Source organism: Chiloscyllium punctatum, chromosome 16 (assembly GCF_047496795.1).
Source record: "Chiloscyllium punctatum isolate Juve2018m chromosome 16, sChiPun1.3, whole genome shotgun sequence".
Classification (NCBI taxonomy): Eukaryota; Metazoa; Chordata; class Chondrichthyes; order Orectolobiformes; family Hemiscylliidae; genus Chiloscyllium; species Chiloscyllium punctatum.
In genome coordinates, this window is record NC_092754.1 from 28,925,339 (window position 1) to 28,951,861 (window position 26,523).

Here is a 26,523-nt window from a genome sequence, read left to right on the forward strand (position 1 = left end):
ACATGGGCTCACACACAGAGACACAAACACACATGGGCTCACACACAGAGACACACACACACACGGGCTCACACACACAGACACACACACGGGCTCACACGCACACAGACACACACACATGGGCTCACACACACAGAGACACACACACACACGGGCTCACACACACACACATGGGCTCACACACACACGGGCTCACACACACACAGGCACATCATAAAGTGCACACTGAGGCATGAGCACGTTTTCACACACAGATATAACTCACACATTGACACACACTGACGTACACCCACATGGGTTCACACTCTCACACACATATGCAGGCACATGTGATTTCACACACACACTCACACAGGCACACCTACACACACACACACACACAGATACACCCACACACATACCTACACAAATACACCCACACACTCAGGCACACCCACACAGACACAGACACATCCACACACACACATTCACACACACACACACTCACACAGGCACACCTACACACACAGACACACCCACACATAGACACACCCACAGACACACCCACACACATACCTACACACATACACACACTCACACAGGCACACCTACACACACAGATACACCCAGACAGACACACCCACAGACACACCCACATACATACCTACACAAACACACCCATACACACAGGCACACCCACACATACACACACACACACACACACACACACAGGCACACCCACACACATACCTACACATACACATACACACACACACACTCACACAGGCACACCTACACACACAGATACACCCACACACAGACACACCCACAGACACACCCACATACATACCTACACAAACACACCCATACACACAGGCACACCCACACAGACACATACATACATACACACACACACACACACACACACACACACAGGCACATACACTTCACCTCTCTGTCGAAATCCCACTGTCGGAACAGCTCAATGGCGAGCAGGAGACTGATCTGGTGAAATTTCTTCGACACATTCAAGTACTTCTCCAGATCGCGCTTTGTGAGAGAGTTCAGGACTCGGCCATCAACAAGGTGGTTGTGGAAAGCCTGGGAATACTGCAGGAGGCCCACATCATTCAGCCAAGCCTTAGCAACCCAGTGGTGGTCCAGTTCGGAGGCTCTGGACAACCTGCAGAGATAACAACCAGGGCAGAGAAAAGTGCTGTCAGCCTTGTGGCACTCAACTGTCAGAAACAGAAGTTAGATCCACATTGACTTTGAATGGGTCAAGGTTCAAATGTTTTCAGGGCAAAGATGTCCAGTGAGGCATGAATAGCCTTCTGATTGGCTGCCTTCATCGGCAAATACAGGTCAAAAGTCATCAGGAACTGTGCCCCTGAAACACACTGCACATGTCCAGTGGGTGTTGGTGCTGGGGTTTGTATCGTCCCTTTAGAGAACTTTGCGCCATTTTTGTCAAGACTATGACCATGAGTGATGTAGGTGAGGTGGTCTCGTGACCTTTGAGTTCCGTTTTGTATCTGATGTAAATTTACTTTTCATTGTTTTCTTTCTGAACTTTAGTGGTTTGTCTTAGCTTCAGGTAATACTCAGGATTTACGTTATCTACTTGAACCATGTTTGTTTATGTTAACCAGTCTTTGTGCTACGTGAAGGAGCAACAATCAGTCCAACTAGTTTCCGCTGTATTTACCAGGACCCTAGGAATCCAATGTCAGGAAATGACCAGCTTCCTGGGAAAGGCTGAGGTCTAACCTGAAGGTCTCTGCTCACCCCTTCCCATTCTCAGCTTCCCGATAATCCTCAATCGCCAGCCGCAGTTTCCGCCGATGCATTGAGCTGTTCACTCCCAGGCCCAACTCCAAATCATCGTCATTCAGGCTCAGCAAGACCTGCCAGAGGAAGGAGGGAAAGTTAGAACAGATACAGTGCCCTGCTGATCACAGGGGAGTATATATGGACTGCTCTACTGCAGGGCTACTGTCAATCATGGACCAGGGTCTGCTCTAGATCATGGACTGGGTTCTGCAGTAGATCATGGACTGGGTTCTGCAGTAGATCATGGACTGGGTTCTGCAGTAAATCATGGACTGGGTTCTGCAGTAGATCATGGACTGGGTTCTGCAGTAGATCATGGACTGGGTTCTGCAGTAGATCATGGACTGGGTTCTGCAGTAGATCATGGACTGGGTTCTGCAGTAAATCACAAATTGGGTTTTGAATTAGATCACAGACTTGGGTCTGCAGTAGATATTGGATGGGTTATGCAGTAAATCTAAGACTGAGCTCTGCACTAGATCATGAGGTCTATTGTTATCAATAGTTCAGGTATAGAAAGGATGTTGTGAAACTTGAAAGGGTTCAGAATAGATTGACAAGGATGTTGCCAGAGTTGGAGGGTTTGAGCTATAGGGAGAGGCTGAACAGGCTGGGGCTGTTTTCCCTGGAAGGAGAAAGTGAGCACTGCAGATGCTGGAGATCAGAGTCAAACAATGTGGTGCTGGAAAAGCACAACCAGGCAGGCAGCATCTGAGGAGCAGGAGAATCGATGTTTTGAGCATAAGCTCTTCATCAGGAGAGGCCTGATGCTTGAACCGTTGACTCTCCTGCTCCTCCGATGTTGCCTGACTGGCTGTGCTTTTCCTGCGCCACACTTTTTGACTATTTTCCCTGGAGTATTGGAGGCTGAGGGCTGACGTTATAGAGGTTTATAAAATCATGAGGGTGAATAGCCAAGGTCTTTTCCCTGGGCTGGGGGAGTCCAGGACTAGAGGGCATAGGTTTAGGGTGAGAGGGTAAAGATATAAAAGGGACCTAAAGGGCAACTTTTTCATGCAGAGGGTGGTACGTGTATGGAATGAGCTGCCAGAGGAAGTGGTGGAAGCTCTCCACCTCAGAGTAAGTAATGTGCTTTCTTCATTATCTATCAATTGATATTAGCCAATGGACTCAGTGTGCGTCCATCTATCCCGTGGTCTCAGCGTTGAAGTATAGGGGGAGATGCTTTACTTAATGTACACTAAACGTAAAACTATTTGCAAAATGTCCAGATTACAGAGGAGGAAGTGCTGGATGTCTTGAAACGGTTAAAGGTAGATAAATCCCCCAGGACCTGATCAGGTGTACCCGAGAACTCTGTGGGAAGCCAGAGAAGTGATTGCTGGGCCTCTTGCTGAGATATTTGTACCATCGATAGTCACAGGTGAGGTGCTGGAAGACTGGTGGCTGGCTAACGTGGTGCCACTGTTTAAGAAGGGCAGTAAAGCAAGCCAGGGAACAATAGACTGGTGAGCCTGACCTCGGTGGTGGGCAAGTTGTTGGAGGGAATCCTGAGGGATAGGATGTATGTGTGTTTGGAAAGGCAAGGACTGATTAGGGATAGTCAACATGGCTTTGTGCGTGGGAAATCATGTCTCACAATCTTGATTGAGTTTTTTGAAGAAGTAACAAAGAGGATTTATGAGGGCAGAGCAGTAGATGTGATCTATATGGACTTCAGTAAGGCGTTCGACAAGGTTCCCCATGGGAGACTGATTAACAAGGTTAGATCTCATGGAATACAGTGAGAACTAGCCATTTGGATACAGAACTGGCTCAAAGGTAGAAGACAGAGGATGGTGGTGCTGGAGGGTTGCTTTTCAGACTGGAGGCCTATGACCAGTGGAGTGCCACAAGGATCGGTGCTGGGTCCTCTACTTTTTGTCATTTACATAAATGATTTGGATGTGAGCATAAGAGGTACAGTTAGTAAGTTTGCAGATGACACCAAAATTGGAGGTGTAGTGGACAGCAAAGAGGGTTACCTCAGGTTACAACAGGATCTGGACCAGATGGGCCAATGGGCTGAGAAGTGGCAGATGGAGTTTAATTCAGATAAATGTGAGGTGCTGCATTTTGGGAGAGCAAATCTTAGCAGGATTTATACACTTAATGGTAAGGTCCTAGGGAGTGTTGCTGAACAAAGAGACCTTGGAGTGCAGGTTCATAGCTCCTTGAAAGTGGAGTCGCAGGTCGATAGGATAGTGAAGAAGGTATTTGATATGCTTTCCTTTATTTGTCAGAGTATTGAGTACAGGAGTTGGGAGGTCATGTTGCGGCTGTACAGGACATTGGTTAGGCCTCTGTTGGAATATTGCGTGCAATTCTGATCTCCTTCCTATCGGAAAGATGTTGTGAAACTTGAAAGGGTTCAAAAAAGATTTACTAGGAAGTCGCCTGGGTTGGAGAATTTGAGCTATAGGGAGAGGCTGAACAGGCTGGAACTGTTTTCCCTGCAGTGCGGAGGCTGAGGTGTGACCTTATAGAGGTTTACAAAATTATGAGGGGCATGGATAGAATAAATAGACAAAGTTTTTTCCCTGGGGTGAGGGAGTCCAGAACTAGACGGCATAACTTTAGGGTGCGAGGGTAAAGATTTAAAAGAGACCTGGGGGAAACTTTTTCACGCAGAGGGTGGTACGTGTATGGAGTGAGCTGCCAGAGGAAGTGGTGGAGGCTGGTATGATTACAACATTTAAGAGGCATCTGGATGGGTATATGAATAGGAAGGGTTTGGAGGGATATGGGCTAAGTGCTGGCAGGTGGGACTGGATTGGGTTGGGATATCTGGTCGGCATGGACGGGTTGGACCGGAGGGTCTGTTTCCATGCTGTATATCTCTATGAGTCTATGACACAGTGGTAGTGCACTCTGCATGTGAGCAGGGTGATGAGGATCATATGCTGATTGAAGGACGATCCTGGTCAATTTGAGTTTGTTTGCACAGTCCATATGGACATGGCTATGAGAAGGGAAAGAGTTTGGATCATTTGCCCAGGATTGCAATGGTGCAGCTGAAGTGACACACACTGCCCACCAGGTGGCTCTTGTGCTGTTTATTCTGACCCTGTTTCCCACAATCAGAAGCTGTGATTGTGCACTGACTGTAGACTCAATATATAGCACAACAATTCAAACTGTTTAAGAAACTGCCTGTCTCACTAAAGTCCGAACTGACCTTATGATCAATACAAAGCACCCCAGCTGTCCCTTTCAGGGGCAGGTCCCACAGTTTCCTTGCTCTCTCTCTCTCTCTCCTAAAGGCACTGATTCTGCCTGAGCTATGGGTTCTGTCAGATTTCTGGTAATTTACCCAAGTGAATGCACTGAGTCTAATGGTACAGAAGCAAGCCATCGACCCATCATCGCCCTACTGGCTCCTTGTGGAACAATTCAATCCCCTGCTCCAACCCCACAAGTTTATGTTTTCCAAATTTGCACCCAATTTCCTGTTCCAATGATTGATTGCCTGTGTGAACCAGTCTTGTTGCACAGGGAGTTCTTGGTGTTTATTGTTCATTGTTTAAACATGTTCTTCCTCACTCACCGCATGCCCCCTCCCCCCATATCTGTTATTCCCAAACCTTAAATTTGTCCTTGTCCCTGTTCCATCAATGACTAAGAACAGCTTTTCATTGACACAGAGAGAGCCTTTGAGATACTGCCCTTGGCTGTTTAATCCCGAGCTGAGCAGGGTTTCCATGTAACTCTGAACCCGTTCAGCATACACTCTGGAACCGGGCTGCGCAAAGTGAGGCTGATGCTTGAAACACAGGACTCTTTGAGTGAGGGGGTGAGAGACAGCACCGGTCAGTGCAGTGAGAAGGAGTGGGATCTGGGAGTGGGAGGGAGAAGGAGGGCGGTGCGGTGGCTCAGTGGAGGATGGCGCAGTGGCTCAGTGGTTAGCATTGCTGCCTCACGGCATCAGGGACCCAGGTTCGACTCCAGCCTTGGGCGTCTGTCTGTGTGGAGTTTGCACATTCTCCCCGTGTCTGCGTGGGTTTTCTCCGGGTGCTCCAGTTTCCTCCCACAGTCCAAAGATGTGCAGGTTAGGTGAATTGGCCATGCTAAATTGCCCATAGTGTTAGGTGCATTAGTCAGAGGGAAATGGGTCTGGGTGGGTTACTCTTTGGAGGGTCAATGCGGACTTGTTAGGCTGAAGGGCCTGTTTCCACACTGTAGGGGATCTAATCTAACAGCTTTTGGTGAGTAAAAATCAAAGAGGGCAAGTTATTCCAGCATCAACCTCACACCAAAACCTGTGGGTGCTGTGCACTGACTGTTTAGCTGCAGTGAGTACAATTACTGGGAATGCCTGGAGTTGCCGGAAGGACGCAGGCTGCCAGAGAATCTATTGTGAATTGTAAAACCTGTAGCAATTAGGCTGCATTGTGTTTGAGAATTAATCACTTGTTGTTGGTGGGAGGGAGAGAGAGAGTTGGTCTGGGGGGTGGGGGAATGGCAATTCAGTACCATTAAGGTTTTAGAGCAGAAAACAGTCCAACCATTCTTCAAAACAACAGACTGGAGATACGGGGAGGAGAAAGACTGAACAGAAGGAGATGTTTGCAGTTAAATACAACCCAGACTATTTCAATGCCTTTGTTAGTTGGTATGACTGGAGCACACTACCAAACCTGCCATACTGTGTCTGAGAAGGCCATGAGGACTGGAACAAAAGACCATCAATTCCAGACAGTCACTAAGATACCCACTAGGGTTATTGAGGAGACATTTCATTGGCCAAAAAGTGGCGGGAATATGGAACCCACCCCCACGTGGAATGGCTGAAGTGAATAGTTGAGGCGTATTTCGGTGGAAACAAGGTAAGCTTTTGAAGGGGAATAAATGGTCACGATGACAGGTTTGGGTGAGGAAAGATGAAAGGAGACTCAATTGGAGCATAAGCATTGGTTGGGCCCAAATATATTTCAGGAATATAGAGGCTTTCCATCTCACTGATCTCAGAGCAATGCTGAGCTCCGAAACTGAAGGGAGCCCCAGGTGGGACAGAGGAAGTGCTCCTGGGATACCCTCAAGGCCTCACTGGGGAAGTGCAGCATTCCCACAGATAGCCGGGAATCGAGGTGGAGGAGGAGCATCCGGGAAAATGTCGAGCACCTTGAGACTTGCCATCGGGAAAAAGCAGGAGCCAGGCGAGAGGAACGTGCTGCCATATCAACACCCCACCCACTCCTTCCTGCAACTAACAGGGCCTGGGGTAACTACATCGGTCTGTACAGCCAGCTACAGGCTCCCTCTGAGAGTGGAAGAGAATCTGTGAGGGAACACGGTCAGCATGGACGAGTTGGACCGAAGGGTCTGTTGCCGTGCTGTACATCTCTATGACTTTATGATATGCCTCTTCCCCCAAGCTCTCAGGCTGCCCTGAACACTTGGCATGCTGGGAGTTGAGACTGGGGCTCCCTAACACCCTGTGAATTCCCGCACTGACCTTGCCGTCACCAACATTTCCTGCCAACCTCCTCACTGTCAGAATGTATAAGCCAATCTCACCAGACTGAGGGGATCCTGAATAGGACACACATTCCTGGGAATTTTACACCAGTGCAGACTATAACCCCCCTTTATGGTAAATGTTCCTGTGCTGACTCTAATTTCACTCAACATCAATAGGTGAGTGATTAAAGGGGCGGGCTGCAGAATAATAGGTATTCAGATCGCCATGGTAACGGGATAACCGCAATATAACATCAAACACAGCCCGGCCTGAACAGGCAGCTCCTTTTAGATTGAGACCTGCAGGTAATCCTATTTCCAACACCATCTGGACTGCACTGCCCTGGCTTTCCAACAGTCCCAGATGATGGCTCCTGGAGACAAAAGGCCTCACTCCCACTGCCCCTTCAACAGGCCCTTTAGTCATCAGCAACAGACTGGGAAAGGGAACATGGGTCAAAGGGCAGAGGTCATTCCTTCAATAAGGTAAAATCCAGGGCCTTCAGTGTCACAGAAATAATGAGAAATGTCCGAACTTTCCCTTACTTGAAGGTGGGGAGGCCCTCTTTATTAAAGTTAATCTTTCAAAGACACACTCAATATAAGTACGGAAGGCCATTTGGGTAAAATATCATTCTGTTAATCCTGAACTAACATGCCCCGCCTCCCTATCCCTGTGTCCGGCCAATCCAGATCCTCACTGGCCTACACTCCACATTCTGAATGCATGGCTTGTTATTCCAGTAGTAATCCCACCCTGGTCTCTGTGAACGCTGACTATTCCCCACTCAGGGCCCAGAAACAATGACAGTTGGCTGAGGGTCCTGTTCTTACCCTGCCACTTTTGACGTTCTCCGTGCAGGATTTGATGTACATTGGCATCGCCATGACAACTTCCAGCCAGGCCTGGACAGTGCCCGCTTTCCACTGCGACATTGGCATTGTCCTTGCAATCTCCACCTGCTGTAACCTGTCCAACTGCTCATCGCCCTCCGATAAACTCAGACTCAGGTGTGTGGGGCTGGACAGACTGTCCGAATCTGGAGGGAGTGGAGAAGATTAGCATCAATAGTGCCACATTTAACAATCAAGCCAAGTTCATAACAGCTTCGCAGCAAAAACACTGCTCTTATTTCTTTCACATCGTTCACTGTTAAAGAAACACACTTGTAGCTGGAGGCCATTCAGCCCCTTGAAGCTGTTCTATCACTCAAGTGCACTATGGCTGATTGGTGCCTCAGCTTTGTTCACTCACTGCAATTCAGATCAAATGACGATCATATCAAGGTAAAATCTGTCCATTTCACCCACAAAAGAGTTCAGTTGATCCCCAGGGTCCGCTGTCTTTTGGGGGGAGTGTGTTGTAGGTCTCCAGTGGGGCCTATCTGACAATGACTTTCCTGGTTTCACTCCTTAGTATCCTCACTCCAACCTGATGGCGCTATCCCCTTGTGATCCAAACCACCATCAGAGGAGATGATATCAACATGTGGGTGGCACAGTGGTTAGCACTGCTGCCTCACAGCGCCAGAGACCCGGGTTCAATTCCCACCTCAGGCGACTGACTGTGTGGGGTTTGCACGTTCTCCCCGTGTCTGCGTGGGTTTCCTCCGGGTGCTCCGGTTTCCTCCCACAGTCTAAGGATGTGCAGGTTAGGTGAATTGGCCATGCTAAATTGCCCGTAGTGTTAGGTAAGGGGTAAATGTAGGGGTCTGGGTGGGTTGCGCTTCGGCGGGGCGGTGTGGACTTGTTGGGCCGAAGGGCCTGTTTCCACACTGTAATGTAATCTAATCTAATGTCGACTCCATCATTTTCTCACAACTGAGGGGGGCGTAGGGTTTTGGAGGTGGAGTAGAGATGTGGGGATGGGGTGGGGTGTGGGCTGGAGAGGGATGTCGTTTAGGGGTGTGGGGTTGGTGGGAGGGTGTGTGGGGGCTGTGGGGAAGGGAAAAGGCCGAGCGACTGGACAGTGGTTGTTGTTGGCAACGCAGGCGAATGGAGAGTGGGGGAGAACAGGTTCGGCTCAGGCTGAGCCGTAATGAAGGAACGTCCCAAAGCAGGGACTCAGCAGCAGGAGGCTGGGAACGGATTCACAGCATCGTGAGACAGAGAGAGAAAAGTGAGTTTGAAAGGAGATCAGGGTTCACAGCAGTCACACAGTGCCGTGGGAGAGGGAGAGCTGAAAAGGGTGGTGCTGGAAAAGCACAGCAGGTCAGGCAGCATCCGAGGAGCAGGACAGTCAATGTTTCGGGCATAAGCCCTTCACTTGGGGAGGGGTTCAGGAACCCAAAGGTACCATTAGTAACAGTAACACTGAGGGTTGTGGAGTATTAACAGTGATATTGAGGATTATGGAACATTAACAGTAATACTAAGGATTGTGGAATATTAACTGTAACACTGAGGGTTCTGGAGCATTAACAGTAACACTGAAGGATGTGGAGCATTAACAATAACACTGAGGGATGTGGAACATTGCCAGTAATACTGAGGGATGTGGAGTATTAACAGAAACACTGAGGGTTGTGGAACATTAACAGTAACACTGAGGGATGTGGAGCATTAACAGTAACACTGAGGGATGTGGAGTATTAATGGTAACACTGAGGAATGTGGAGCATTAACAGTAACACTGAGGGATGTGGAACATTAATAGTAATACTGAGAGATGTGGAGTATTAATGTTAACAGTGAGGGATGAGGAGTATTAACAGTAATACTGAGGGATGTGGAGCATTAACAGTAACACTGAGGAATGTGGAGCATTAACAGTAACACTGAGGGATGTGGAGCATCAACAGTAACACTGAGGGAAGTGGAACATTAACAGTAACACTGAGGGATGTGCAGTATTAACAGTAACACTGAGGGATGTGGAGTATTAACAGTAACACTGAGGGATTTGGAGCATCAACAGTAATACTGAAGGATGTGGTGTATTAATGGTAACACTGAGGGATGTGGAACATTGACAGTAACACTGAGGGATGTGGAGCATTAACAGTAACACTGAGGGATGTGGAGTATTAAGAGTAACACTGAGGGATGTGGAACATTAACAGTAACACTGAGGGATGTGGAGCATTAACAGTAACACTGAGGAATGTGGAACATTAACAGTAAAACTGAGGGATGTGGAACATTAAGAGTAACACTGAGGGATGTGGAGCATTAACAATAACACTGAGGGTTGTGGAGTATTAACAGTAACACTGAGGGATGTGGAACATTAACAGTAAGACTGAGGGAATTGGATCATTAATAATAACACTGAGGGGTGTGGAGTATTAACAGTAACACTGTGGGATGTGGAGCATTAACACAAACACTGAAGGATGTGGAGTATTAACAGTAACACTGAGGGATGTGGAACATTAACAGTAACACTGAGGGATGTGGAGCATTAGCAGGAACACTGAGGGATGTGAAGTATTTACAGTAACACTGAGAGATGTGGAGCATTAACAGGAACACTGAGGGATGTGGAGTATTAACAGTAATACTGAGGGATGTGGAGCATTAACAGTAAGACTGAGGGATGCGGAGTATTAACAGGAACACTGAGGGTTGTGGAGCATTAACAATATCATTGAGGGATGTGGAGCATTAACAAAAACACTGAGGGATGTGGAGTATTAACAGTAACACTGAAGGGTGTGGATCATTAACAGTAATACTGAGGGATGTGGAGCATTAACAGTAACACTAAGGGATGTGGAGTATTAATAGTAACACTGAGGGTTGTGGAGCATTAACAGTTACACTGAGGGATGTGGAGTATTAACATTAACACTGAGGGACGTGGAGCATTAACAGTAACACTAAGGGATGTGGAGTATTAATAGTAACACTGAGGGTTGTGGAGCATTAACAGTAACACTGAGGGATGTGGAACATTAACAGAACCACTGAGGGATGTGGAGCATTAACAGTAACTCTGAGGGATGTGGAGCGTTAACAACAACACTGAGGGATGTGGAACATTAACAGAAACACTGAGGGATGTGGAGCATTAACAGTAACACTGAGGGATGTGGAGCATTAACAACAACACTGAGGGATGTGGAGCATTTACAGTAATACTGAGGGATGTGGAACATTAAAAATAACACTGAGGGATGTAGAGTATTAACAGTAACACTGAGGAATGTGGAGCATTAAAAATAACACTGAGGATTGTGGAGTATTAACTAATACTGAGGGATGTGGAGCATTAACAATAACACTGAGTGATGTGGAACATTGACAGTAATACTGAGGGATGTGGTGCATTAACAGTAACACTGAGGGATATGGAACATTAACAGTAACACTGAGGGTTGTGGTGCATTAACAGTAACACTGAGGGATGTGGAGTATTACCAGTAACACTGAGGGATGTGGAGCATTAACAGTAACACTGAGAGCTGTGGTGCATTAACAGTGACACTGAGAGATGTGGAGTATTAACAGTTTACACTGAGGGGTGTGGACCATTAACAGTAACACTGAGGGATTTGGAGTATTAACAATAACACTGAGGGATGTGGAATATTAACAATAACACTGAGTGATGTGGAGCATTAACAATAACACTGAGGGTTGTGGAGCATTAACAGTAACACTGAGGGATGTATTGCATTAACAGTAACACAGAGGGATGTGGAACATTACCAGTAATACTGAGGTACGTGGAGTATTAACAATAACACTGAGGGATGTGGAACATTAACAGTAATACTGAGGGATGTGGAGCATTAACAGTAAGACTGAGGGATGCGGAGTATTAACAGGAACACTGAGGGTTGTGGAGCATTAATAATATCATTGACGGATGTGGAGCATTAACAAAAACACTGAGGGATGTGGAGTATTAACAGTAACACTGAGGGGTGTGGATCATTAACAGTAATACTGAGGGATGTGGAGCATTAACAGTAACACTAAGGGATGTGGAGTATTAATAGTAACACTGAGGGTTGTGGAGCATTAACAGTAACACTGAGGGATGTGGAGTATTAACAGTAACACTGAGGGATGTGGAGTATTAATAGTAACACTGAGGGTTGTGGAGCATTAACAGTAACACTGAGGGATGTGGAACATTAACAGAAACACTGAGGGATGTGGAGCATTAACAGTAACTCTGAGGGATGTGGAACGTTAACAACAACACTGAGGAATGTGGAACATTAACAGAAACACTGAGGGATGTGGAGCATTAACAGTAACACTGAGGGATGTGGAGCGTTAACAACAACACTGAGGGATGTGGAGCATTTACAGTAATACTGAGGGATGTGGAACATTGACAGTAATACTGAGGGATGTGGAGTATTAACTAATACTGAGGGATGTGGAGCATTAACAATAACACTGAGTGATGTGGAACATTGACAGTAATACTGAGGGATGTGGAGTATTAACAATAACACTGAGGGTTGTGGAGCATTAACAGTAACACTGAGGGATGTGGAACATTAGCAGTAACACTGTGGTGTGTGGAGTATTAACAGTAACACTGAGGGATGTGGAACATTAACTGTAACACTGAGGGATGTGGAGCATTAACAATTACACTGAGGGATGTAGAACATTAACAGTAACACTGAGGGGTGTGGAGCATTAACAGTAACACTGAGTGATGTGGAACATTGACAGTAATACTGAGGGATGTGGAGTATTATCAGTAACATTGAGGGATGCGGAGCATTAACAGTAACACTGAGGGTTGTGGAACATTAGCAGTAACACTGTGGTGTGTGGAGTATTAACAGTAACACTGAGGGATGTGGAACATTAACAGTAACACTGAGGGATGTGGAGCATTAACAATTACACTGAGGGATGTAGAACATTAACAGTAACACTGAGGGGTGTGGAGCATTAACAGTAACACTGAGGGATGTGGCGTATTAACAGTTACACTGTGTGATGTGGAGTATTAATAGTAACACTGAGGGTTGTGTAACATTACCAGTAATACTGAGGGATGTGGAGTATTAACAGAAACACTGAGGGATGTGGAACATTAACAGTAACACTGAGGGTTGTGGTGCATTAACAGTAACACTGAGGGATGTGGAGTATTAACTGTAATACTGAGGGGTGTGGAGCATTAACAGTAACACTGAGGGATGTGGAGTATTAACAGTAACACTGAGGGTTGTGGAACATTAACAGTAACACTGAGGGATGTGGAACATTAACAGTAACACTGAAGGATGTGGAGTATTAACAGTAACACTGAGGGATGTGGAGCATTAACAGTAACACTGAGGGTTGTGGAATATTACCAGTAATACTGAGGGATGTGGAGCATTAACAGTAACACTGAGGGATGTGGAGTATTAACAGTAACACTGAGGGTTGTGGAATATTACCAGTAATACTGAGGGATGTGGAGTATTGACAGAAACTCTGACGGTTGTGGAACATTAACAGTAACACCGAGGGATGTAGAGCATTAACAGTAACACTGAGGGATGTGGAGTATTAACAGTAACACTGAGGGTTGTGGAATATTACCAGTAATACTGAGGGATGTGGAGCATTAACAGTAACACTGAGGGATGTGGAGTATTAACAGTAACACTGAGGGTTGTGGAATATTACCAGTATAACTGAGGGATGTGGAGTATCGACAGAAACTCTGACGGTTGTGGAACATTAACAGTAACATTGAGGGATGTAGAACATTAACAGTAATACTGAGGGATGCGGAGTATTAACAGTAACACTGAGGGATGTGGAACATTAACAGTAACACTGAGTGATGTGGAGCATTAACAGTAATACTGAAGGTTGTAGCGCATTAACAGTAACACTGAGGGTTGTGGTGCATTAACAATAGCACAGAGGGATGTGGACCATTACCAGTAATACTGAGGGATGTGGAGCATTAACAGTAAGACTGAGGGATGTGGAACATTAAAAGTAACACTGAGGGATGTGGAGCATTAACAGTAACACTGAGGGATGTGGAGCGTTAACAACAACACTGAGGGATGTGGAGTATTAACAAAACCACTGAGGGATGTGGAACATTAACAGTAACACTGAGGGATGTGGAACATTAAAAGTAACACTGAGGGATGTGGAGTATTAACAGTAACACTGAGGGATGTGGAGCATTAACAATAACACTGAGGGATGTGGAGTATTAACAGTAACACTGAGCGATGTGGAATATTAACAGTAACACTGAGGGGTGTGGAGCATTAAAAATAACACTGAGGATTGTGGAGTATTAACTAATACTGAGGGATGTGGAGCATTAACGATAACACTGAGGGATGTGGAACATTAACAGTAATACTGATTGATGTGGAGTATTAACAAATACACTGAGGGATGTGGAACATTAGCAGTAATACTGAGGGATGTGGAGCATTAACAGTAACACTGAGGGATGTGGAGCATTAACAATAACACTGAGGGATGTGGAGCATTAACAATAACACTGAGGGTTGTGGAGCATTAACAAAAACACTGAGGGATGTGGAGTATTAACAAAAACACTGAGGGATGTGGAGTATTAACAGTATCACTGAGGGTTGTGGAGCATTAACAATAACACAGAGGGATGGGGAGTCTTAACTGTAACACTGAGGGGTGTGGAGCATTAACAGTAATTCTGAGGGATGTGGAGTATTAACAGTAACACTGAGGAATGTGGAGCATTAACAAAAACACTAAGGGATGTGGAATATTAACAGTAACACTGAGGGATGTGGGGCATTAACAGTAACACTGAGGCATGTGGACCATTAACAGTAACACTGAGGGTTGTGGAGCATTAACAGTAACACTGAGGGATGTGGAGTATTAACAGTAACACTGAGGGATGTGGAGCATTGACAGTAATACTAAGGGATATGGAGCATTAACAGTAATACTGAGGGATGTAGAGCGTTAACAGTAATACTGAGGGTTGAAGGAAAGGGCTCCACACAGCATCTTTGATGACCTCAGGATGTCTCACAATGCTGTCTAGCCAATCTGCACAGCAAGCTCCCACCAACTGACACATGATAATGACCAGAGAATCCATTTTATGGTAATGTGGACTGAGGGATAAATATTGTTCAGGATACCTGTGAGAATCCTCCAGTGTGGTTCCATGAGACTGTGCTGCTGATGCTGTCTGATATCCCAGAGTGTCTGCATTAGTTTGGTTCTATTCACAAATATCCATTGTGTTTTACTGTTTGGGTTGCAATGCTTTGTAAAATTCTGGATGGATGGCATGTTTCCACTTACACTGACCTGCCTGTACCACCCAGCAGTGGCACTGCCTCTGGGTCTGTAACATGACAAGTAAATCGATCCAAGGATGCAGAGAGGGCAGGCTCCTCTGTACATCAGGCTCATCTGACAATTTGGAACTGGTCTCCTCCATGTTCCTCACAGCCAGGAGGCTGGCCCACTCACACCCTCACTGCCTCTATGGGCATGGCCTTCAGGGTTAGCCAGGGAGTCTCCCTCCCTGACTCCACTGCACCTTGAATATTCACAATATAGTAACGACGTGGATGAGGGAACAAAATGTAATATTTACAACTTTGCAGATGGCGCAAAGCTGGGTGGGGGTGGGGGGTGGGCTGTGAGGAGGAAGCAGAGATGTTACAGTGAGTGAGCTAATGCATGGCAGGCGAAGTATAATGTGGATAAATGTTAAAGTTATTACCTCTGGCAACACAAACAGGAAAGTACATAATTACCTGAATGGCAATCGATTGGCAAAGGGGCCGGTGCCATGAGATCTGGTGTAGTGATGTAACAAAGTCAGCCATAGAATATGAGGCTGTTAATCTGGTCCAATCAGGGAGCCCTGGCTGACAGATATAAACAGGAGTGTCAGACACCCCGAGAGCTGGCTCTGAGGGAAGTGGATCAGTGTCAAGGACTCGCCGCGTATAAATTAAGGATGACAGGACACCAGCCTCTGTGCAGTTATTTCACCTGGGTGTCCTTGTATTCCTGTCACTGAGAGTAAGCTATGCAGGTGCAGCAGGCAGTGAAGAAGGCAAATGGTATGTTGGCCTTTGTTGGAAGCGGAGTCGAGTACAGGAGCAGGGATGTTTCACTGCAATTATCCAGGCAACAGTGGAGAACTGGATGCAGTTTTGATCTTCGTATCTGAGGAAAGATGTTCTGACTATAGATGGAGTGCACCAAAGGTTTATCAGACTGATTCCTGACTGACACATGAAGAGAGACTGGATTGGTTATGACTATGTTCACTGGACTTTGGAAGACTGAGGGGGATCTCATAGAAACCCTCAAACCTCCAGCAAGAATAAAGCAGGAAGGATGTTTCCAACGATCAGGGAGTCCAGAACCAGGGTCACATCGAAGGATACTGGGTCGGCCATTTCAGGCTGAGATAAGGAGAAAGGTCTTCACCCAGAGACCCTGTGGAACTCATAAAAAGCAGTTGAGGCGAAACATTGAACATTTTCAAGTTTGATAAAGTGGTTGGGGCTAAAGGGATTAAAGGATCTCAGGAGAAAACAGGACCAGGGGTCTGAGTTGGATGATCAGCCATGATCATATTGAATGGATCAAAGGGCCGAATGACCCACTCCTAGTTTCTCGAACACCTCTCCCACTTTGCCCTCTGGTGAGCTGGGAACCAAACCATCCTTCAGCCTGGGTCTGACAGAACTCCCTGTGCACAGTGACTCACCAGTGCTAGAATTGGTGGCTGTGAGTGTCAGGTCAAGTGACAGGATGTCTTCATGGTGCTACCCTTCAGCTCTCTCTCTCTCTCTCTCTCTCTCCTTCTCTAGGCTGCTCAGTGCAGACAGGTGAGTGCCTCAACACAGGTGTGGAGGAGGGTGGGTAGGACTGCAGGGGGAAACATGAGGGGGTGGGACACAACAGGACCACAGTGGCACCATCAGGAGCTCATTCCTAATGCAGCACAAGGGTGAGCCAGGAGCTGAGAAGGGGCATAAGGCAGAAAAATGTCAACCTGTTCAACATTTTCAGGGGCACTAGATCCAAGGGATTTGTTGCAGCCATTTCTATGAGGCAGAGAGACATCACCTCCACTGGGTTCAGGAGTTCCAGGCCTACGCGACCTTTTTCCCCTTTGACCCCTTCTGTTGTGTGCCCACCTCGCTGTATTGGAGAGAGGGCAGAATGCCAGTGATAGGGTGACACTATGTTTCAGTGATCAGCTGCTGGAGCTGAATACCTGAGGCTAAGTGAAAGCAATGGGTGCCAGGTGTGAGCTTGGCACGTCTGCAAGGATGGCTGATGGGTTTATCCTGGAGTCTGCGTCAGGCCGGGCAGTCTGTGAGGCTGGTGGAGTGCTGGGTAGGATACATCATGTATAGCCCACCTTGACCACCCACAAGAGGTCACTGAACGTCTTGCGGCACTGCTGCTATGTCATCAGGCATTGCCCTGCTTTGCCCAGTCCCTTCAGGGGTAAGCCCTAATGAGTTCTTCATGACTGGGCTAGATTATCGTGGATTGCGGTCTCTTCAGACATCTGCAAAGGTGGTGGGTGGGACCCAGATGAGGAAATCCTGGGCTGAATTTCTGGCTGATAAAATGTTCGATTTATAAGGGAAAGGAGGTGGGCATGAATTGCAAAACGCCCAGTTTGCAGAGTGATTTGAGCACAGTGCTGAGTTAAAACAGACTCCCTTTTCCATGATCCCAAGCCTTAACCCGCAATAACGGAGGGTACAGTTTTTTCATGGAACCTGTTCAGCATGGAAGCAGGCCATTCAACCCATCAAGTACATGTTGACCTTTCCTCCCCCCCCCTCCCTTACCCTGTCACCCTGCATTTCTCATGGCGAAACCCACCTAGCCTGCACATCCCTGGGCACTATGAGCTAACCTGCACATCTTTGGATTGTGGGAGGATATTGAAGCACCCGGAGGAAACCCACACAGACACGGGGAGAATGTGCAAACTCCACACAGACAGTCACCCAAAGCTGGAATTGAACCTGAGTCTCTGGTGCTGTGAGGCAGCGTGCTAGTCACTGCGCCACCCCAATGGAGGAGACAGAAAGGTACTTCAAAAGCAGATAAGCTTTGTTTAAATTTCATGACCTGTTTATTTAAATCCTCAGTTCTTTTCGAAAAGGACACAGGATGAGGCTATAGTTGTCACAGTAAAAGAAGCACATGTTGCTAGAGTGCATTGATTGACAGGCCATCTGGTTTAGGCCACATTTCCTTGGTGTGAGAGCTACATGTGCCAGTGGTGTAATGCTAATGCCACTGGATTATTGATCAATAATCAATATTGATCCAGAGGCTAAGGCTAAAGCTTTAGAGAAATATGTTCAGTACTAACCATAGCAACTGCAAGAATTTAAATTCAATGAATACATTTGGAATAAAAAGCTAGTCTTAGGTAAGTTACCATGGACTATCATCAATTACAAATAGCTATCTGGGTGACTAATGTCCTTCCCGGGGGGAATGTGCCATCCTATCTGATCCAGCCTACATGTATTTCAGACCAGCAGCAATGTGGTTGACTCTTACCTAACCTCTGAAATGGCCTGGCAAGCCACTCAGTTGGAGGTTCATCAGAGATAAGGAACAAGTATGCCTATATTCCATGAAAGGACAAAGATTTAAAAAATTGACACCTACATTGAGGTGGGTTGGCCAAGTTAGAAAATTTCCCCACTCTAAATACCGGCTTTTATTGCAAACCCCAGCCTATACTCTGTGCACTAGAAGACTGGCTATCTTCATTCACAGAGTCGTAGAGTCATAGAGGCGTACAGCACGGAAACAGACCCTTCGGTCCAACCCGTCCATGCCGACCAGATATCCCAACCCAATCTAGTCCCACCTGCCAGCACCGGCCTATATCCCTCCAAACCCTTCCTATTCATATACCCATCCAAATGCTTCTTAAATGTTGCAATTGTACCAGCCTCCACCACATCCTCTGGCAGCTCATTCCATACACATACCACCTTGTGTGTGAAAAAGTTGCGCCTTCGGTCTCTTTTATATCTTTCCCCTCTCACCCTAAACCTATGCCCTCTTGTTCTGGACTCCCTCACCCCAGGGAAGAGACTTTATTAATCCTATCCATGCCCCTCATGATCTTATAAGCTTCCATCAGGTCATCCTCAGCTTCCGATGCTCCAGGTAATACAGCCCCAGCCTGTTCAACCTCACCCTACAGCTCAAATCCTTTAACCCTGGCAACATCCTTGTAAATCTTTCCTGAACCCTTTCAAGTTTCACAACATCCTTCCGATAGGAAGGAGACCGGAATTGCACGCAATATTCCAACAGTGGCCTAACCAATGTCCTGTACAGCTGCAACATGACCTCCCAACTCCTGTACTCAATACTCTGACCAATAAAGAAAAGCATACCAAACACCTCCTTCTCTATCCTATCTACCTGCGACTCCACTTTCGAGGAACTAACCTGCACTCCAAGGTCTCTTTGTTCAGCAACACTCCCCAGGACCTTACCATTAAGTGTATAAGTCCTGCTAAGATTTGCTTTCCCAAAATGCAGCACCTCGCATTTATCTAAATTAAACTCCATCTGCCACTTCTCAGCCCATTGGCCCATCTGGTCCAGATCCTGTTGTAATCTGAGGTCACCTTCTTCGTTGTCAACTACGCCTTCAATTTTGGTGTCATCTGCAAACTTACTAACTGTACCTCTTATGCTCACATCCAAATCATTTATATTAATAATGAAAAGTAGTGGACCCAGCACTGATCCTTGTGGCACTCCACTGGTCACAGGCCTCCAGTCTGAAAAACACTCCTCCACCACCAACCTCTGTCTCCTACCTTTGAGCCAGTTCTGTATCTAAATGGCGAATATATTTAAATAGTCCCCAAGTCAGAAAGTTGCTGAACAATTAGTGTATGTATGTGTGTCTGTGTGAGCATGTGTATTTGATTTGATGTGATTTATTAGTGTCGCATGTACCTGATACAGTGAAATGATTTGCTCTGCTTGCAGTCCAGGCATGTCATACTGCATTAGATGGGAGAACAAAGTGCGGACTACAATGTTACTGCCGCAGAAAATGTGCACAAAGAGCAAAATCAACATTAAATTTCAATATGCATGCATATGTGTACACCTATGTGTGTGCGCCTGTGTGTGTTTGTGTGTGAGCCAGTGTGTGTATGTGTGTGAGCCAGTGTGTGTGTGTGAGCCAGTGTGTGTGTGTGTGTGTGTGTGTGTGTGTGAGCCAGTGTGTGTGTGTGTGAGAGCCAGTGTGTGTATGTGTGTGTGTGTGTGTGAGCCAGTGTGTGTATGTGTGTGAGCCAGTGTGTGTGAGCCAGTGTGTGTGTGTGTATGTGTGTGAGCCAGTGTGTGTGCGTGTGAGCCAGTGTGCGTGTGAGCCAGTGTGTGTGTGAGCCAGTGTGTGTGTGTGTGTGTGTGTGTGAGCCAGTGTGTGTGTGTATGTGTGTGAGCCAGTGTGTGTGTGTGTGTGAATGTGTGTGTGTGTGTGTATGTGTGTGAGCCAGTGTGTGTGTGTGAGCCAGTGTGTGTGTGTGTGTGTGTGTGTGTGTGTATGTGTGTGAGCCAGTGTGTGTGTGTGTGTGTGTGTGTGTGTGAGCCAGTGTGTGTGTGTGTGTGTGTGTGTGAGCCAGTGTGTGTGTGAGCCAGTGTGTGTGTGTGTATGTGTGTGAGCCAGTGTGTGTGCGTGAGCCAATGTGTGTGTGTGTGTGTGTGTGTGTGTGTGTGTGAGCCAGTGTGTGTGTGAGCCAGTGTGTGTGTGTGTATGTGTGTGAGCCAGTGTGTGTGCGTGAGCCAATGTGTGTGTGTGTGTGTGTGTGTGTGCGCTTATTAAACAGCAACACAAATCACTTCACACACTGTTGAAGGTTCAAAAGTACCAGTTACCAATGTACTAAAATGATGTTATTCATATTTTAATTACGTTTTTTTATTTTAATCTCAAATGATCATGCCTGAACCTATGCTGCAGAAAGACAGATCAGATCCTATCCCTATCCATCCAGTTAATCGTTCTGTTTTCACATCAAACACTGCCCATAATGCACCACTGCCTTCAAACTTTTTTCGGAAAGAAACAGCAAATGCCAGTTTTATCTCAGTCAGTCATATTACATTTGGACTGCATTTCTATTGTAAATATCTAGTGTCAGCATCTGACCCCGAGTTTTGTTTTGTTAGATTCACCATTAATTTGGGTGCAAATTATTAGAAAGAGTTTGAAGGGATGGGATTATAATGGAAGCAATGGAGGAACATGAGCTGGTTTTGTAACCTTGTCCCCAGTCTGTTCTCCTCCTGAGCCTGTGCAAGTGTAGACAGGCAACACTTAACTTTACCTTGAGACCTTGTCTTCTTCATTCTGGGAAATGGGCTCAGAACCCAGGTGCAACCGTGAGACAGAAACATCCTTTCCCTCTGTCGCTGGTACGGGAGTCCTCATGTGGGATGGGTGTACATGTGGTAATGAAGCAGCCCTGCACACACTTGGCAACAAATTCCCCAGCTGATTGGCATCCCATGTCTGTCTAGAGTGGAGTGAGTAATTGGAAGCTGTAGTCTGTATCTCAAACCTGCTGCATCTGAGCTCCAAATGTAGTGACGACATGACAAGTGACAGATTTGAATTTAATTCCAATGCTCTTATATTTTTTAAATGGCAAGAGTTAAATGTGCATGTGTACCTGTGTGTGTGCATGTGTCTTTGTGGGTATACATGTGTCTTTTTGTGTGTGTATGTATGTACATGTGTATCTGTGTGTATGCGTGTGGATCTGTGCGTGTATGTGTGTATGCATGTGTATCTGTGTGAGTGTGCGCATGCATGTGTCTTTGTATGTGTGTGCGCATGTGTATGTGTGTGCGCATGTGTATGTGTGTGTGCATGTGTATCTGTTTGTGTACGTATGTATGCATATGTCTTTGTGTGTGTCTGTCTGCGTAAGCATGTGTGTGTGCCTTTGTGTGTGTGTGTGTGTGTGTGTGTGTGTGTGAATGAGAGTAAAATGCCTGTGATGTCTTCCATGAACAAACAGCCTGTCCATACTAATGAAACGGAATAGGTCTTGGGGAAGATTATGGAGTACCAATGGGTTCTGTACCCAACTGAAGAAAAATGGTAAAAATTGTCAAACGCAGCTGTCCTGGTTACAATGTTGCTATTACAATGTCAGGGAGCAGACAAGTTCTTAGTGTTACTGATAACATTTGCCAACAGATCTCCATCACACAGTTTATGTGTAAATTCAATGTGTGAACTACACGGACATTTTCAAGCCACTTGCTAAGAGTTTAAGTACAATATGTTTTTGACTTGCACTTTGATTCTCAATGACAGCTCTCCCAGAACGGAGTGGGAGAGAGGGTGAAATGTCACCAATCTTTGAATCACAATTGCCCAAAAGTTCTGTGGAAAGTCTTGCTAAACTGGGGGCTCATCATAAGCAGGAGATGTTCTTCATAGGTGTCCACTGACAATCCACGGTACACTGTCTACAGCCAGAGACACATCTTTGACACACTGCCTCAGTACTCCTTAGCAGAGGTACAAGAATGTAAGTAACAGCATCAATGTAGTCAACCAAAGCATTACAGAGATGGTTTTTGTTTAATTTACCCAAACCAGGATTAATCCTGATTCCTCGGTTGTGACAGACATTTTATATAATACTTACAAACTTGAATTTGAAAGGGTTCAGAAAAGGTTTACAAGGATTGGGGGGTTTGAGCTATAGGGAGAGGCTGAACAGGCTGGGGCTATTTTCCCTGGAGTATCGGAGGCTGAGGGGTGACCTTATAAAGGTTTATTAAATCATGAGAGGCATGGATAGGATAAATAGGCAAGGTCCTTTCCCCAGGATAGGGAAGTCCAAAACTAGTGGGCATAGGTTTAGGGTGAGAGGGGAAAGATTTAAAAGGGACCAAAGGAGCAACTTTTTCACACAGAGGGTGGTACGTGTATGGAATGAGCTGCCAGAGGAAGTGGTGGAGGCTGGTACAATTACAGCATTTAAAAGGATTCTCAATGGGTATATGAAAAGGAAAGGTTTAGAGGGAAAAGGGCTAAATGCTAGCAAATAGGACTGGGTTAATTTAGGACATCTGGTCGGCATGGACGAGTTGGACCGAAGTGTCTGTTTCTGTGCTGTACATCTTTATGACTCTGGAGAAAAATGAATTGTTCCAACTGCAATGTTTGTTCCTTTCAGCAGGCTGTTCCAGAATGTCAGCAATACAACACATCTGTGTGGGATGTGAGATGTTAAACGTAAGTTCAAACCGGGTTCTACCAGTTCTAATTATCCTACCCCAGACCTACTTCATGCACTTGAACTCACCTCTGCAGAGAATTCTCCTCATCTCTCAGCACACAACAAAGGACTTTACCCTCATTAAATAGCTCTCTTCAGCAGTGTAATACAACCCAAGTCCAGATAGGAAGAATAAGCAGAGCTGGAAAATGCTTCCATGGAATAAAGTGGAACAAGTGGCGTGTGTTTCAGTGGGGAAAATTTTAGGAAATAGTGATCACAACACAATTCGACTCAGGATAATCCTGGGAAAGGACAATGATGTTTAAATTTGAATTTACTCACCTGCAAAAGGGCTAATTTCAGAGAATTGAAAAGGATTTGGTCTAGATGGATTAGTGAAAGTCCAGAAATCATGTTTGACTATATTGACTGGTTCTTTGATCACATAAAGTGAGAAGATTGATGAGGATAGTACAGTTGATGTTGACTATATGGATTTCTGAATGTGTTGGAAAAGTTAACACACAGTAAGACTTATTGGCAGAAGTGAAACCATTAGAATTAAAGCAGTAATGGCTGTATGGCTAAGAAATTTGATAAGAGATGATAGGCAGAATTGTGTTGGCTGGCTTTTCTGACTGGGAGGAAGGTGCAGTGATATTTCCCAGCTGTCATTGTTGCAACTTCTGCCCTTATTGTTTGATATTGCACTTTTATTTTTCTTCAGCTGAGATTTGACGTCTGAAGCAGATGACTGAATAAAATTATACTCTGATAAATTTAATTACAGAGGACCAAAGGAATCAGAGTAGGCCATTCAGCCCATCAATTCTACTCCACCATTCAATTAGATCATGAGTGAACATCTACCTCAAAGCCACTTCTTCGTATTATCTCTATGGTCCTTGGTGTCATTAGTTTATTGAGTTCTGACTTGAGCATGATCAATGATTGAATTCCCACAGCCCAACGGGGTAGAGGATTCCAAGATTCACCATCCTCAAAGTCAAGAAATAGCTCTTAACCTACATCCTAAATGGCATTTCCCATATCCTGAGGTAATGTCCCCAGGTTCTAGATTCTTTAGCCAGGAGAAATATCCTATCCTCATCCACCCTGTCACACCCTGTAGTCATTTTGTAGATTTAACTGTCAAGGTTCTAGTGATAACAGACCCATCTTTCTCTATCTCTCCTCGTAAAGCAAGTCTGAAATCGCAGTGATTAATCTGGTGAATCTCTGTTGTACTCCCACAGTGGCACACCTATCTCAAAACTGTACACAATATTCATCAGAAAGGGCTTATGCCCGAAACATCGTTTCTCCTGCTCCTTGGATGCTGCCTGACCTGCTGTGCTTTTCCAGCACCACACTCTCGACTCTGATCTCCAGCATTTGAAGGCCTCACTTTCTCCTGGTCACAGAATCTGTCTTGGTCCACTTGAAGCTTCCTCACAAATTACCCTCCAACCAAATTTGGTGTGACCAGCAAATCGGGAAATATTACATATACAAAGTAAGTGTTCAGTTTGTCCACCATTTCCTGCTCTCTACTACAAGCTCCCTGTCTCCACTATAATGTTCTACATTTGTCCTAGCTAATCTTTTCCTTTTCACATATCTAAAGAAGATTTTATAATCCACCCTTTATGTTTCTCGTTAGTTTGCATTCATGTTCTCTTTTGTTAATTACTTTCTTGGTCCCTCTTTGCTGAGTTCTAAATTGATCTCAATCCTCAGGCTTACCACTTTCTATTAATTAGTACTTTTATAAGACACTTCCTTTGATCTAATGTAACTTTTCATTCCTTTCATTAACCACTGTTAATTTACCTTTCTCATGGTATCTGTGCCTCAGATAAATACGTTTCTGATGTACATCATATATTTCTTTAAATACACTGCTTGTCTGATGTTAAATATTTTGGTGTACTTTCCCAAACCATCATACCCACATTACCCCTCACATCTTCATAATTTACTTTCTTCAGATTTGAGAACCTAGGTATAAAATGAACAAAATTGCATTCAAACTTTATGCAAATGTCTTTTATTATGGTCACTATTTCCCAAAGAATATTTTACAGTAAGGGTTTTGATTTGGCCTTTCTCATTGCACAACGCAAAATCCAAAATAGCCTGATCTCTAGTTAGATTCTCCTCATATTGCTCCAGTAATTCATCTCACAGAAACTTCAAGAATTCATCCTTTACAGCATTCGTGCTGATTTGGTTAACCCAGGTTTTGTACAAATTGAAGTCACACATTTGTATTATATTACCCACATTAAAGCATCTTTAAATGCTGGATGAAGACTGGTGTTCAATGTTACCATGACAGATTGGTGGCCTATTAACAACTCCCACCAATGTCTGCTGTTCTTTGTTATGTTTTAGCTCCATCTAAACTGACACTACATTTTGATTATTCAATCTAAGGTTCTAAGATATCTTATCAATATCCTGATCTTGCATCTTATTAAAAGCACTAATCCAGCTTTTTTTCCTTTTTGCCTACCCATTCTAAATGTGGAATATTGTTGGATGTTCAGTTCCCAAGCTTAGTCACTTTGTAGCCATGTTTCTGTTATGGCAATTATATCATACCCATTTACCTAATTTTGTACATTGAACATATTGCAAATACTATGTGCATTCAGATAGGATGCCTTTAGTTCAGCTGTTTTATTATTCTCTATTCTGATCTTATTTGATGCCTGCCTAAGCTCTGTCTGCCTTCTATTTGGGTAGCAAGGTAGTTCAGTGGTTAGCACTGCTACCTCATGACACCAGGGACCTGCATTCAATTCCAGCTTCAAGTGACTGTCTCTGTGGAGTTTGCACATTCTCCCTGGGTCTGCATGGGTTTCCTCCCACAGCCCAAAGATGGGGACAACTTTTTCACATAGAGGATGCATGAACAATCTGCCAGAGGAAGTGGTGGAGGCTCATGCAATGACAACATTTAAAGAGGCATCTGGGTGGGTATATGCTTAGGAAGGGTTTAGAGGGACATGGGCCCAGTGCTGGC

General features: G+C 45.3%; 1 protein-coding gene across 5 annotated transcripts in view; it reads right to left on the reverse strand.

Moving 5' to 3' along the window:
• The window catches only part of LOC140487121 (kazrin-like), a 339,165-nt gene that overhangs the window by 64,788 nt on the left and 247,854 nt on the right, over positions 1 to 26,523 (reverse strand). For all 5 annotated transcript variants that reach the window (XM_072586643.1, XM_072586642.1, XM_072586646.1 and 2 more), the window contains 3 exons: positions 8,107 to 8,312; positions 1,768 to 1,886; positions 931 to 1,162 (listed from right to left, as the gene is read on the reverse strand). In XM_072586643.1, the coding sequence (XP_072442744.1) occupies positions 931 to 1,162; positions 1,768 to 1,886; positions 8,107 to 8,312 (557 nt within the window). The remainder of the gene's footprint in view (positions 1 to 930; positions 1,163 to 1,767; positions 1,887 to 8,106; positions 8,313 to 26,523) is intronic.